The sequence below is a fragment of the Cyrtonyx montezumae genome, unplaced genomic scaffold (genome assembly GCF_038088225.1).
Source record: "Cyrtonyx montezumae isolate F1298 unplaced genomic scaffold, pur_monq_1.0 scaffold_1, whole genome shotgun sequence".
Lineage (NCBI taxonomy): Eukaryota > Metazoa > Chordata > Aves > Galliformes > Odontophoridae > Cyrtonyx > Cyrtonyx montezumae.
Window position 1 is genome coordinate 23,859,908 of NW_027071825.1, and position 14,415 is coordinate 23,874,322.

Below are 14,415 nucleotides of genomic sequence, written 5' to 3' on the forward strand. Positions count from 1 at the left end.
CCGCTGACACCGGGGCTCTCGAATTAAACTCCCCACTCCCTTCTGCCTGCGATCCGAGGGGTAGCATCCTCCTCCCCTAAGCCTCAGAGGAGCCGATCAAAGCGATGCGGGAGGACGCTCCCTTCCAACGCGGGGAGGGTGACAGCAGCGACAGCTCTCGCAGACATCCCCCCCTCGGCTTTCGGCATCTGTAAGCGGGACGGGGGGGACGTTCCCAGCAGGTGAGCGGGCTCGGGGCTCGGAGGGATGCGGAGGGACCCGCGGGTCAGGTGGGCACCGCGGCATCACCGCCCATCGCGGTGCAGCCGCCGCGTTGCGGAGCTCCGGCTTGAGGCTGCGAGGCTTTAGGAAAGGGGATCCGGGTGGGGTGCGGGGAAAGAGAGGGCCCCGGAGGGCAGTGCGAGGGGCTGGGTCTGAACGGAGCTCTCCGCTGTGTGTCCCCAGAGCCTTCCCGAGCACGCACCGGAGGAGAGGGCAGGTCAGCGGCGGTGAGTATCGCTCCGTGTGCGTCTGTCCGCAGTGCCTCTCCGCTCGGTTTATCTGCTCGGCTCTGCGGGTACTTAACCTCCTATAAGCCCCCAGCCTCCTCCTCACCCCGGGTATCGTGTGTGTTTGGTTTGGTTTTCCTCTTCCCCTTTGTGTTGTTGATTGGGATGGCTCCCTTATCTTGGCTCAGGTGATCTCCTTTTGGTGAGGAGAGGGGGGGTTGATAATCCCAATGTCATAATCGTTCCCCCTCCCTTTGTCTCCTGAGGAGAAACCCCAAAACACCTCCGTGATGAGACCAGCAGATCTCCCAGATGGGGTCCTGCCGTAGGAGGAGGGTGGAGGGCAAAGCAAACAAATCCTCACCAGACTTTTACAGGGATGCCTTCACTGCGTTCTATGTCTAAAGGGATCGACTTGCTCTATTGGCAAGCCAAGGGCATACCTACAGATGCTCCAACCCAGCTGTGGGACTCGATGTCTCAAAGTCAGCCAGACTTTGGGACCTTGGGGAAGTTGCGTGCTGCTCCGTCGTGCAGGTTGTGTGGGTGGGAGCGGGGGCAAGCAGCAAGCTGTTTCATAACAGCACCTCCAAAAGCATGCAGCAAGGGGAGACTGCGAGAGTGGCACCCCGTGGGCACCCAGCCCTGTCCCAGCCGTCACAGAAGGGGCTGCTGGGCTCTGGGAAATCCTCCCGTTGGCCCCACGCGTGGGTGAAACTGTTAATGAGGAAATTTTGAAGGGGCTTAAGGAATTACAAGGATTGATTTCAGTTAAAGCGCATCGTAGCAGCCGGTCAGGACAGGGATTAAGAAAATGCACTCACTGGCATGTAGCGCAATCCCAGTTCCATTAATTTAGTTGGGAAGAGGCTTTGTGCGTTTTTAATGTAATCGGGTTTTAAAAGGGATGCTGCATCGGGCAGCCCAAGCTTTGGGATCTCCCTTGGCCCTTTGCATGCAGCTGCTGCTCCCATCAGCTCCTTGCCCTCCTCCCTCAGGGCAGGGGGACCTGGAGGTTATCTGGAGCTCGGCCTTGTCCTGGCAAACAGGAAACCTTTGCACTTTGCTCGCTACGCAGGCGGCTCCGTCCTGCTCTGTCCCAGCAGCCTGGTGGATACCGCCTTCACTCCCTGCTGTGAGATCTGCTCCAGCAGTGCCTGTGTGCAAAGGCTCGAGGAACCCTGCCACCCCCTCAGCCCATTCATCCCTCCCTGCTGCTTCCCATGAGCTCCCACCGCCCAGATGAGGAGATGCTTTCTTTGATTTCATCTGTGTGAGCTCTCGAGCCTTTGATGGTGGAAGGAGCGGCATCCACAGGCGCATGAAGTCCTCCTGTTCTTCTGTTTGCAGCACCAGCTTCCCCACGACGGCCAGCCATGACTCGGATGGACAGGGACAAGAGGTAGTTCGATCCTCTTAGCGAGGTCAGCCCGGAGCTCTGCCCATTGACGAGTGACCTTTGGAGGAAGCGCACGATGAGCGTGGCCGTGCTGAGCCCTGCTGCCCCTTGCTGAGCCGTGACGCCAAGCTCAAGGCACCTCGGACCTGCAGCTGGACTTACCCCATGGCTCTGCTCCCGGGAGGAAATGCTGTCTCTTCTCTTTGATCATCCTCCAACTCCGAGAGTCTTCCATTGGAAAGCTGACGAGGATCAAATGGGTTGAGAGCAACGGGCCCTCCTTTTCTGACAGAGGATTCTTTGTTATATTTTTAAGTGCCAGGGCGTGAAACTGTAAATCCCTCCTTCCTACACTCCTGCAAACCACTCTCCCAAGCCAACCAGTTAGAGGGCTGACCATAACTGGAGTCCTGAATGGCTGCATTACTGATCCCACGGAGGTAACTGCACGGACACCGCACCCCTCACCCATCCAGTCGCTGTCTGCCTCGTCCTGTGAGCCCCACGGCTCCCTCCTGCCCTTCCCCTGCCTCCCCACCTCCTACCAACCCAGGTTCTTTCCCTGTGTCCTGTCCTGGAGTCACAACCCGAGCTCTGAGCTCATGGCGTGGCATTGCAGCCTCCTTGCTGCCATTCCCTGCTGCAGTCCCTTCATCTCAGGCATCTGAGAGAAATCTGAGCAGCACCGCAGCAGTGTATGCCACACCTCTTGCTGAGAAATCTGTGAGCTTCATCATGGAATAGCTGAGGGAGGATGAGGGCTGGGGGCAGGAGGTATATGGGGAAGGTATCAGTGAGATCCTATAGCTGCTCGGTGTCGGTCTGAGCTCAGCAGGCTCAGCTAGGGATGCAGCACTGCACGAAGAGCGTCTGCTTTGCTGTGGGGAGAGGATGTAGGTTAGCACCCTGAGACCTCTGGCCACGGGTCCAGGTTTTGGAGCTATTCTTGCCACTGAAGATCCCCAGGTTTTGTGCTGGGTGCTGCCTGTGCTCTGCCAGGGAGACACTCGTTGCATTTGATTAACATTTAATTTGCTTGAAGATTACATGAAAATGTGCAATAATAGAAACTCTCTGCAGGGCGGGAGGAGAAGGGGGGGGGGGACAGGCATGCTACAGATTGGCTCAGTGCTGAAGTGTTCTGCATCAGGAAGGGAGAAAAAGCTGTGCTTCCCTCTGCAGTCTCAGGGAGCGTTTGGCAATTGCTCAGCAGCAGCCAGAGTGGGCTTCCAGAGCGAGTCCAGCAGCTGAGAAGTGCACACAGCCACTGAGTGGTCCTCCTGTGGTCAGGGGTGACCCAGCAGGAGGGATGCCCTTAGGCTAGGGGGAGCTCAGGCTCTGCCCTTCTAGACACTGTGTCCAACCATCGGTCAGCATCTGTATGTTTCTGAGAGAAGACAACACCTGTCTGGTGCCATGCACGTGTGTTCCATCTCCCTCTCCCTTTGTGTACTCTCCCTTTCCAAGTTCTCCCCATTCCAGTGATGCTGTGCACATCAGCTGTCCTGGGAAGGGGCTGGCAGGGAGGAGAGGGGCTTGTGAGGGAGCAGAGCACAGGGGCTGCTCTGAAATTCAAAGAGAAAAGCAGTGAGGTCCTTTTCTGCATGGATAAACCTGCTATGGAAGAGGCAGCTTTAGCTTGCTTATGTAATGCTGAGTCTAAAGAAGCGGGCTGGGCTCCCACGGCTCTGCAACACAGCTCACCTCACAGGTGCCTTGCTCCTTTCTTCCCTCCTGCCCCCTCCAGCACTGGCACTGTCCTGATTGCTGGTGTTAGTGCCCTCCTGCTGAGGGCAGGTCCTTCCAGGACACCACACAACGCACAGCCTTTGTGCCAGTCAGACCAGTAGCACGACTGACTGGCATTGGGATAGCCAGCATCCGTGCTGTGTCCATCCTTAGCACCCTCTTGGAGATGCTTCAGGGTCCCCCCTGCAGGTGAGGGATGAGGGATGCAGGTCTGATAAGGCACAGAGCCGCTGAGGTGTGTCTTTGGGGTTTTGTTTTGCCACACTGGCTGGAGTTATAATCCTCTTCTTTGGTTTTCCCCCACTCACCCCACTGCTCCCCCCCATCGACCACAGGAACAGAGGGATGAGGACTCGCCTGGGCTGCCTGTCTCACAAATCAGACTCATATAATGATTTCACAGCTATTCTTCCGGACAAGCCCAACCGGGCTTTGAAGTGAGTATAGCTGCAGCATCCCACCCCATCCCGCCTCTGTCCTCCCATCCCTGCCCACCACCCCTCTTGTATTACCTTCCTTTCGTTGTACACTTGTATGAGCTTTCGTGCAGAGTCCCTTCAGCCTCAAGGAAGGAGGAAAACACAAGTTTGACACAGCAGGAACCACGTCAGACAAAACATTGGGATCACTGTCCTTCTGTAAGACAGGATGTGCACACCATCCCTGCTGCTGTCCATGAGATGTGCCTGCACGTATCTGTGGACATCATTATATAGAATGCCTTAGGTTGGAGGGGACTTTAAAGATCACCGAGTTCCAGCCTCTCCAGCCCTCACCAACTCAGGCTGCCCTGTGCCCCATCCAACCCATCCTTGGGCATCTCCGAGGATGGGGACAATATATATATCCCTCTGTCATCACAAATCAAAGTCCAGCAGTTGACTTTGCTGAAGAGTTGAGCAGCAAATCCAGGTCACGGTCCCCCTTAGCTAAGTGTTATAAAACACTGCCAGAACATCCCGTGTTAGTTTGCACAGCACTGAAGCAGATGCCTCTAACAATCCGGAGTCCTGATTTAAGGCGAGTGGGATGGAATCCATCTGATCCCAAGTCACTGCTTATGTCTGAGCTCACCTTCCCTTTGCAGTCAGGAGAGAGAAATAAACACTTCTGCAGGGGTGGGTTTCATTTCACTTAACTTTTGACATTTACAATGTAAATGTCTGCAGCTGAACTTGTTCCCTGGGCCTTCGCTGAGAGTCAGTAAGGTAAAATCAGTCCTTTTTGGGTGCGATTCAACTGGCCTATTTTCACCTGCCTACCAGAGAACGAGGTGAGGAGGCCCCTGTGAGTCCCTTTGGCATCTCCCCACTGACTTTGCAGGGAACCAGAGGGACTTGCTCACTTGGAGACCTCTACATTGTAGACATCCAAAAGTTGGTGAGAAGAATTCCAGCTTTCCTTGGAGCTCTCGTCAAACAGCCATGGGTTGTCTGTAATCTGCCTCTTCCTTTCTTCCAGAAGACTGTCAACGGAAGAAGCAACAAGATGGGCCGACTCTTTTGATGTCCTTTTGTCCCATAAATGTGAGTAGAAATCAAGTTGTATCGCTTATTCTTCCCCCTGCCCCCCCATGCACTGCACACAGATAGGGCAAACCAAGCGTGTGCTGCACAGCGCAGGAGTGGTCCCTTGGGTACTTCTTACCCCTAGGAAGGGCTCACAGTGGTTCACAGGCAGGACTTCTGAACAGTGTTGTGAGGTGCCATTCATTGCAATCACTCATTAACAATGCTCTGCAGGGGTATTAGTGTTTCTTCATCTATATGGGAACTGCTGAATCATGGCCAGAACCACTGATGGATCACCCGAAGTGAGCACTGAGTCAGCTGCAGGAGCACAGGTGAAGGCAATGCACCTGTGTGATTGGAAGGGGTGGAGTCAGGCTCCACCTCTCCCATACCCCATTTAAGGGCTGACCACCACTGGGGAGGGATCTCTTGTTGGAGGTTGCTCCCTTTTGGAGTTTTCCACTGCAAGCCTGGGACACGGGTGAGCATTTCATTTATTTTTGATTATTCACTTTCACCTCAATAACCTTTCTAGTTATGTGTCTATAGAAATATTATTTGAACTGCTTATTCTGTTAGCTATACATCTGTTAATTATACAACTGCTTGTTCTGTTAACTATACATTGGTTGACTACACAATCGTCACGTTTGCAAGGGGTCATGAGGAGGGGTTTAGAGGCCCACAGTGTCCCATTCCTTTCCATTCATAGGGTCGACCAGGTTGGGAAAGACCTTTAAGATCATCGGGTCCAACCATCAACCCATTGCCACCATGCCCACTGACCACATCCTTTATACGATATTCTAATCCAAGCCAGCAGAGCTGAAACTCTCAGAGCCATCTGGTGAATGCGACTGACTGCTCCCATCAGTTGCAGTAGGAAATCCAGTGCACATAACCTTGCACACCGTACTCTGTAGCAGTCCTTACAGAGAAACTGTGTATGGTAGCACTTAGCTGGCTCTAATTTACACTTCCCAAAGCAAACCTGGAAGTTTCACATCAAGAAACGTTATGCAAACATATAATCAGTGCACCTCACTCCATTCAATAGATCAATCATATCAGTTCTGCTCAGAACGCTTTCTCCTGCCTCTCCAGCGCGTTCATGCCGAGAAATTACAAACAAGGCAGTGAAGTTCAGGTGTAGATTCATTAATTTGTTTCTATTTAGGAGTAAAACGAGTGAATTGGGGTTGGGAAGAAGTCGGTGTGGGTGGTGAACCGTTTTGCTGCAGTAAGGAACTGTCTGACTTCCTTAGTGGGTCGGGTTTTGTGGGATTTGCAAATGAAGGCATCGGTATAGAGCTGTGTTATTGTTTTGAACCAAGTGCAATTATTTTTTTATCTTCCTGGATTTTGGCCGAGATGACGACGGTTCTGGCAGAGAATTAGGTGACAACTCTGAGCAGGCTGGCTGTCCAAAGCAGAAAAAGCAATTTATAATTTTAGCAGTGGTGTCTTGTTGAGATCGTTGCTTGCAGCCAGTAGGAAATAATCGTGTGTCTGGGTATAGCCAAGAGAAAACATTTCTTTAGTCCAAATCTGGAACAAGAAGAGAGAAGTGCATAAAAGAGACATAGGTGCCTGTAGGATGGGCAGTGAGAGAGGACAGGGTGTTCGCATTGATGTTACAGCTCTGTCTTTAAACTCAAGCCTCTCTTCCTCCTTCAGTAATGTTAAAAGTCCATTTTTCTGCTTTTTGGACAGAGGCTGCAACAGAAATGTGTTGGTTACAAAAGGCAATGGAGTTGCTTTTTGTCTGTGTATTGGAATTACACGGATTGTTCCCTCTTCAGCTGAGTGCTGTGAATGCCAAATCAAACCTCAGCCCAATTACTTCACCCAATAGCATTACAAGAAGGTTTTATTAATCAATTAGCATTATAGAGTGATCAATGAAACATCAGAATCTTCCCCATCTCTAGGTTGGGAAGTAATTATGATAGTTCTTCGGCACCTAGTGAAAAATATTTGGTTCCTGATAGGTAACTTGTGCCTTATCTGTCAGAGTAAGAAAGCAGCATCTATAGTAAAGCTGCCAGCTAAACTCCTGTATCTGGAGCTGAGAGAAGGACAGAGCTGCATCACTTTGGTTTCCCTGTGACTGCCCAGGTGAACAACGTTACCCAGCCACAGATTCCAATCCATGCTTCAAGGCATGGGCTGAGCACCAGCTGTGCTTGTGGAGGATTTCCCCTGTGGCTCGCAGTGCTAGCAGGTGGGCTGCTGCTGCCTGGCACATCTGCTACACCTCCTTCACTGGATGGACAGCTCGTCTCTTTTGGAAGGAAGCTGTGATGCTGATTTCAGGGAGCTGAGTGAGGCTCCAGTGCCACGTTGTAGGATACAGCACAGCTTCGATGGCAGCCCCAGACAAATCGGTCAGCACAATACCCAACTTGCTCTTGGTAATGGGTGAAGCAGATCAGCTTGAAACCATGGGGTCAGCCAGTCAATCCCTTTCATGCAGCAGGAGCCTTGTCCCAGCTTGCTGCAAGAGACATCCCCCAGTGCAGTGCTCCCTTGGGTCAGGGATTGAGAGCATGGCAGGCAGCAGGAAAGGGGAGCTCAAGCCTGGTTTGCAGCAGGGATAATGCGAAAGCAAGAGCCAGGATCATATGTAACATGTTCCCTTGGGTGCTCGGGGAGCAAAAGCAGTGGCTGTAACGTGCTAGGTTCTGGCATCTTTTCTCAGCCTGTGCCAGTGCTGGATTAGCAATGGCTCCCAGGGAACTGGAGCTCTGTGGTCTGCAGTGTGTGCATGATGTGAGTAACAGAGGAGAAATCCCCCCGCTGTACCCGTGCCCAGGAGGTGCAGTCTGGTCAGCCAGATGGAGATTCCTTTTGACAGGCTGCCGGAGGGAGATGCACGCAGTGGCATGTCTCATTCTGCATCCCTTGCGGGGCTGGACACACGGCTTCTCATTTGTCCAGGATCCAGCAGGACAGTCTGTCCTCAACCCTTAGTCAGTTATCAGCGAAGCATCCGACATGGAAAACCTTGGCACTGAGTTTCCATTTTTATCTCTCGGGTTATTTTTTTCCCTTCTACAGTTTTGTGAACTAAGAACTAGGTGCTCTTCTGCCCAAATTTTATTGTCCTTCTCCTCCTCCTGTTGTCTACACCTGCTCTTCCTACGCAGCATAGGAATATCCCTTCCTACTCTCAGTTCTTTCTAAGTCAGAACAGCATTAGCATGAGCATTGTGCTAGTGACAGGCAGCTAGCATTCACCAAATCAATGCTAGGCAGCAGTGAGCATGTACATATGCTATGCAGAGCACTGTGACCTTGTCTCTTCAGCCCTGTTTTGTGCTAGCAATTATGTCCCTTCTTTTAAGTCATATTCCTGGAAGTATCCAATAGCTGTATTGAAGGGCTGTACAGGGAAAATAATATGCCTCTGTTTTCTTTTGAATGACCATGCCTTTAAGGTGCATGTTTTGGGGATACAGAGTGATGGAGTTGTTTGAGTTGGAAGGATCCAACCACCCTGCAGTGAGCAGGGACACCAACAGCTCCATCAGTGTTCAGAGCACCGTCCAGTCTGACCTTGGCTGTCTGCAGGGATGGGGCATCCCCACCTCTCTGGTGGCCTGATCTAGCTGAGATCTATCCCATGATAGTTCTAAAGATATCAAATCAGAGCATGGCTCGAGTTGGAAGAGATCTTTGAAGATAACTTGTTCCAACCCCCCACCATGGGCAGGGACATCTCTGACTTGCGTTGGTTTACCAAAGCATCATCCAGTCTGGCTTTAAACAGTCCCAGAGATGGGGCAGCCACGCTTTCTCTGAGCAGCAGTGCCAGGGCCTATCCACCTTCATGAAGGATTCTGATGCAGCTAATCACCCCATGCTTTTTCCCACCAGGGATGCTTCCTTGATACCCTTCACATACAGGAGTCTAAAACCAACAGCCATGTCAGATTCCAGCTCAGGTGGTGTCCGTCCCCACCTAATTGCCCTCCTGCCCTTCCTATTAGGCTAGCCACTGTCCTGTGACAAACCTGTTGGCAGCGATTTACTGCTGTGCAGTGATGCAGACTTCCATCTTTGTGGCTGAACTCACAGCTGGAGGGGCAGACAGGCAGGCAGAGGCCAAAGGGTCCATCTGCAGAGCGTGGTGGCCTCCGGCCCAGGATGACCTCTCCTGCATCCAAGCTCTCCTCGATGAGGTCCTCTCAGGTCTGCCCTGATCGTTTCCAGCTCCCCAAGGGCTGTGAGGAGGAGATGACAGGAATATATATTATGTAAAAAAAAAAAAGTGGACGTCAGCCAGATACTATTATTTATATATCCTCTGTCTAAACTTGCTTCAAAATAAAAAGGAGCTGATTGATGTGAGAGCATGTGGAGACCTCTTGGTCCCAGCTGCTGCTCTGCTCTTTGGGGCAGGGCTGAAGCCAAAGCCTTTCTCATCTCATCAATCACCAAGTCCACTTGTTTTTAGCAGATATTACATTCTTCAGATATTATATTTGCTGTCCGCGGCTGCTATTTTTGGCAAGTGGCTCTCTCTCAGTGCTGGGGCTTTTGGAGAGGGAAGGGAGAGTTTGGGGTAGCAAATCACAGAATCACAGACTGGTTTGGGTTGGGAGGGACCTCAAAGATCATCCACTTTCAATCCCTGCTGTGGGCAGGGTTGCTAAACCACTCAAGGGCCCCATCCAACATGCCCTTGGGTCCTCCAGGGATGGGGCACCCACAACTTCTGTGGGCAAAAGGGAAGGGAAGTGAAAGAGAAGAAGGAGCTCTGCAGGGACACACAACGGAGATGGTGTTGTCATAGCAGTGTGTTTGGGTGCTGGAATGATTAATATCATCAGCTTGTGGGATGCATGGCATACCAAATGGCAAAATTTCACGGAGCTTCTGCTTTTTCCCATTCGTACTTTGTGACATCTGGTAGTTCAGATGTTAATGTCCTGTCCTTTCCCTCCGCTAAGGGCTCCCTGCTCCTTTGTAGAGTCCTCAGCAGAGGCTTTATGAATGTTACAGACATTAAACAGCAGAGTTCAGAATATGTGTGTCTCCTGGGTTTCAGGAAATGGACCAGCCCTAAAACAGTCCACTTTTGCTCCATATTTACCTATCCACTGAGGTGCTTGGAGCATCCAGGGGCAGCATGATCCCAACAGGTGCTTGCTTATTGGAGGTGCCTTTGGGCATTCTGTTCTGCAGGTATCTTGAGGGCTGACGTTGCATTATTGCCCTGGTCTTGAACCAACGATCTGTGCTCAGTGGTGTTCTTGGGTGAGTTTCCTCCTTTGCCCACAGCTGCTGCCCCAAACCCTTCTACAAGTGCGTTACTCACTGGGTGTGATACAGCTATTTCTCACCCTTCCCTGGGCTGACAGGAAGAAAGCAGCGTAGCTGAGGTGGAGACATTCCCATTTTAGCTGCTGGTTGCTGTGCCACAGCAGCTCTTTGCAATGCAGAGTGCTGATGGAGCAGTTAGCATTGCCAAGCCTGTCAGCGAGGGAGCTTTGTGAAGCCTAAAGCAGAGAGTATTAGCCTGGAGCTTGGTCCTATCCTGCCACCCATCTTCTCTGCTGGTCCCTCTGCCCCTTGTGGCAGTGCAGGAGGAGATCCAGTCCTACAGACCCTGTCAGCCTTTGTCCATCTCTGCCAATATCTGCTCCCCTCGCTCTTTCCCTGAGTCTGACCTTGCTGCGTGCACTCCTGGCTCCATCAGCATTTATAGATGTTTAATTGGAAGCAGCCAGCACAGACTGGGGAGGTTTCCAGTTACAAGCTAGAACTATTCAGGCCCTACTGGAAAAGTTAGAAACACGTTACTGGAAAAAAAGAATAGGAGCCAAATTTATCCTTCCACTCAGGAAAGGAGAAAGGGTATGTGTAAAGCCTTCAGCTAGTTCAACTCCACTTGTGCCATTCAGGGAAAGGAAATAAAAAACAATAGCTGTGTCCATAAATACACCCAAGCTGGGGTTTAAGAGCATGTTGATGCCTAATAAATCTCTCCATGTTTCTAATCTGCCCCAGCTGACTCAGATTACGTTACCGAAATGTCACAATTGCTGAGCATTAGTAAGTGATAAGAACACTTTTACTGCTGACTAGACGAGTAGTAATTGCACTGTGTCCTTTCCCTCTCCCCTTTATTGTAGCTGTAACAGTTATGCTCTCCAAGATCCTTCCTCTGTATGAGTAGGAACTAAAAATATGTCAGAAGGCAATAAAGCAAAGTGATGGAAAACATCAGAGACAAGTCCGCACATGCTCTATTTTATTAGAGGCTTTTCTTAATGATGGGGTGTTACAAAGTGAGGCATTAATGTGCCTCATTGAAGCTTGATGTGTGTCCAGAGAAGGGGCACTGAGCTGTGTGGGGTCTGGAGCACACTGTGATGGGGAGCGATGAGGGAACGGGATGGGTGAGTGTGGAGAAGAGGAGCTCAGGGAAGACCTCATCGCTCTCTCCAACCGCCTGAAAGGAGGTTGTGGTGCGGGGGGGGGTTGGCCTAGATGATCTTAGTGAACTTTCCAACAGATGGGCTGGCTGCTTTCCGTGCTTTCCTGAAGACTGAGTTCAGTGAGGAGAACCTGGAGTTCTGGCTGGCCTGCGAGGACTTCAAGAAGACCCGCTCGGCGGCCAAGCTGGCGGCCAAGGCACAACGCATCTTCGAGGAGTTCATCGACGTGCAGGCTCCCCGCGAGGTGGGTAGGCAGAGCTCCTCTTGGGCAGGGAATGGGACTGCAGGAGCTGGGGGAATCTTCCTTCCCCTGGAGGCGGTGGGGAAGATGGGGTCAGGAGGAGAAGGCTTCCTGTTACAGGAAAGCCATCCTGTCTCGCTCCAGTGCCTCTTCTTGTGGTGATTCATCCCCTGGTGAGGGCAACTGCTTTGATGATGCTCAATTAGTCATTGCCAGTGAGTTTGCTGCCAACTGCAACTTGCATTTCCTGACCTCACTGGCTTCCTAGGAGCTTCTCCCCATCAACTTTACTACCTCTCCCCAGGCAGGCAGTTGGGCTCGCTTCTCACAGGGCATTGTGTCTAGGAGCATCCCACGAATGACTAACTTGTTGACTCTCCAGGGAAGAGTGTTTATCTGCTGACTAACTCCAAACTCAATTAGACCACCTGAAAAGATGCGAGCAGGAGCTTGGAGCTGAACAAAAAGAGCAGTCACCACCTGAAGCCTGGCATTGTTCAGCACTCCTTGATGTACTGACAGCCTGATGTGGCTGTCAGATCCTGTGTTGTGATGTTGCTTTGTGGTACTGTATTCGCAATGCAGTGCTTGCAGCACTGCTCTCCCACAGTGCTCCTCCTGCACGTGTGCTTGTCATGATACAGGTGCTGCAAGGGGATCAGAGAGTCATAGAATGGCTTAGGTTGCAAGGGACCTTGAAGGTCACTTAGTTCCTACCCCTGCTGTGGGCTGGATGCTACCCAGCAGTTCAGGCTGCCCAGGGCCCCATCCGAGGCCTGGGGCACCTATAGAGATGGGGCAGGGTTCCTCCTATGAGTAGCAGCCCCATGTCTGAACTGGTAAGGCCACCAATGGCACCAAGTGGTGTGGGTATCCCAGGGCATGGTGCCCTCAGCGAGCATCTTCCTGCTGGGAGACTGGTGCAGGGCTGAATCTGGGTCAGAAACATGAGTGCAGGTTGGATGGGGTCTTTCCTAAAATCAAGTCCTTCTGTCATAATTCCAGCTTCCTAGAAGGTGAAGTGACTCTCAAGTGACAGAGGGAGCTAATCTATGTTGCTGCCGTCGGGGTTAAAGCAGACAGCTTTACTTTTGAGACAGCTCTAAGTCTAGGTGCTCGTTAATGATGACAAAAAACATCTTAGCAGCCAGGTTTTAAATACCAACCCTAACAAACGCAGTCAGCTTGCTAGCAAAAGAAAACAGGAAACCTCTTGTTGTTGGCTTCGCATACACACTGCAGTCATAACACGAGGGCTGTTTATTTTTTGAAGTCCCAACTCAAGGCAACGTAATATCACGCTGTTATGGGAAAAATCAAACAATTTATTCTATAACAACATAGCTGAATAAGAATGTGCTGGTAGTTTCAACCTAGCTAAAAGTTCACTCCTCATTCTATTGGGTATGAGGGATGGGGAGAAGGGAATAGGGGATTCTTGGGCAACAGGAGAGAGGGATGTTAGACCAAACAGGCATTTTTAGGTTATATGCTATGTAAATCCATGATTAACAGTAACTTGAGGTCAGAAGTGCTTGGGTCAGTATATATCTTGTTCAACTCTTCCAAGTTTGGGGCAGGATTTATAACTCTGGGCCTCTAAACCTGCAGAGTTTGGGGGGCTGTTGTGAGACATGTCTAAGAGTAAAGGCTTGGTTGTTTTCTTGCTGAGGCATAATATACATTTTTAAGCAGCACCCAACTCTCTTCTGCTGCTTTTCCCAGGTGAACATAGACTTCCAGACGCGGGAGCTGACGAGAAGGAACATGCAGGAGCCCTCTCTCTCCTGCTTTGACCAAGCCCAGGGGAAAGTGCACAGCCTGATGGAAAAAGACTCGTACCCCAGGTTCCTGAGGTCCAAAATCTACACAGACCTGCTGTCTCAAACCCAGAGGAGGCTCAGCTAGAGCAGCAACGGGTCCACGTGCTTTTCACAACGGCAACAACCCATCTCTAAATGTGAAACTTCCGTGGGGTTAAAGGCAGTGGGAATGAGAGAGCAGGGAGGAGGGGAGGAGGAGGCAGCTTCCAAAACGTGATCCTCACATGCTATCAAGACTTTCTGAATTTCTGTGCTTTTTTTGGTTAGCAGTAGCACCTTGCAGCTGTTGCACACAACGGTATCCTCTCTGTGGTCGTGGGGCCACCTATTGGGAAGGCAGGTTTCCTGTCTTTGCTTTGTGTGTAAATAATGCCACTGCATCTCCCTCATCCTCCCAAACATCCCACCTGTCTTCTGTGTTTGGAGGGGCCCTCAGGGCAGCTCTGAAACTTGTGTAGCCAAGTACGATCCAAAGCACCACCTCCTACCCTGGTTCTGGGTCTGGAGGCTGTGTGGAGGGAGGGATAAGGCAAAGGGATGCAATTTGTGCTGCTTCCCAGGGTGGAAACCATCAGCGAACTCAGCTCCCTTCCCATTGTGTTTGCACACTGTGTGACCCAACAGCTGCTAACCTGCCACAGCCACTCTGCACTCCTTGTGTGCTTATCTTCGTGGGGTGGAGACTGAGTGTTGTATTTGCGTGGCTGCTAAGGAGAGCAGAGTGCTTCTCAAGAGGAAGGTAATCCCAAAATCTCCTG

General features: G+C 51.2%; 1 protein-coding gene across 1 annotated transcript; it reads left to right on the forward strand.

The window, feature by feature from the left end:
* The first annotated feature begins 202 nt into the window (after window positions 1–202).
* LOC136053693 (regulator of G-protein signaling 8) lies at window positions 203–14,000 on the forward strand. The gene is made up of 7 exons (XM_065744574.1): window positions 203–221; window positions 445–488; window positions 1,839–2,327; window positions 3,972–4,073; window positions 5,098–5,162; window positions 11,671–11,837; window positions 13,560–14,000. Exons 3-7 carry the CDS (start codon window positions 2,302–2,304, stop codon window positions 13,740–13,742), a joined length of 543 nt encoding a protein of 180 aa, XP_065600646.1. The 5' UTR covers window positions 203–221; window positions 445–488; window positions 1,839–2,301; the 3' UTR covers window positions 13,743–14,000.
* The last annotated feature ends 415 nt before the right edge of the window (window positions 14,001–14,415 follow it).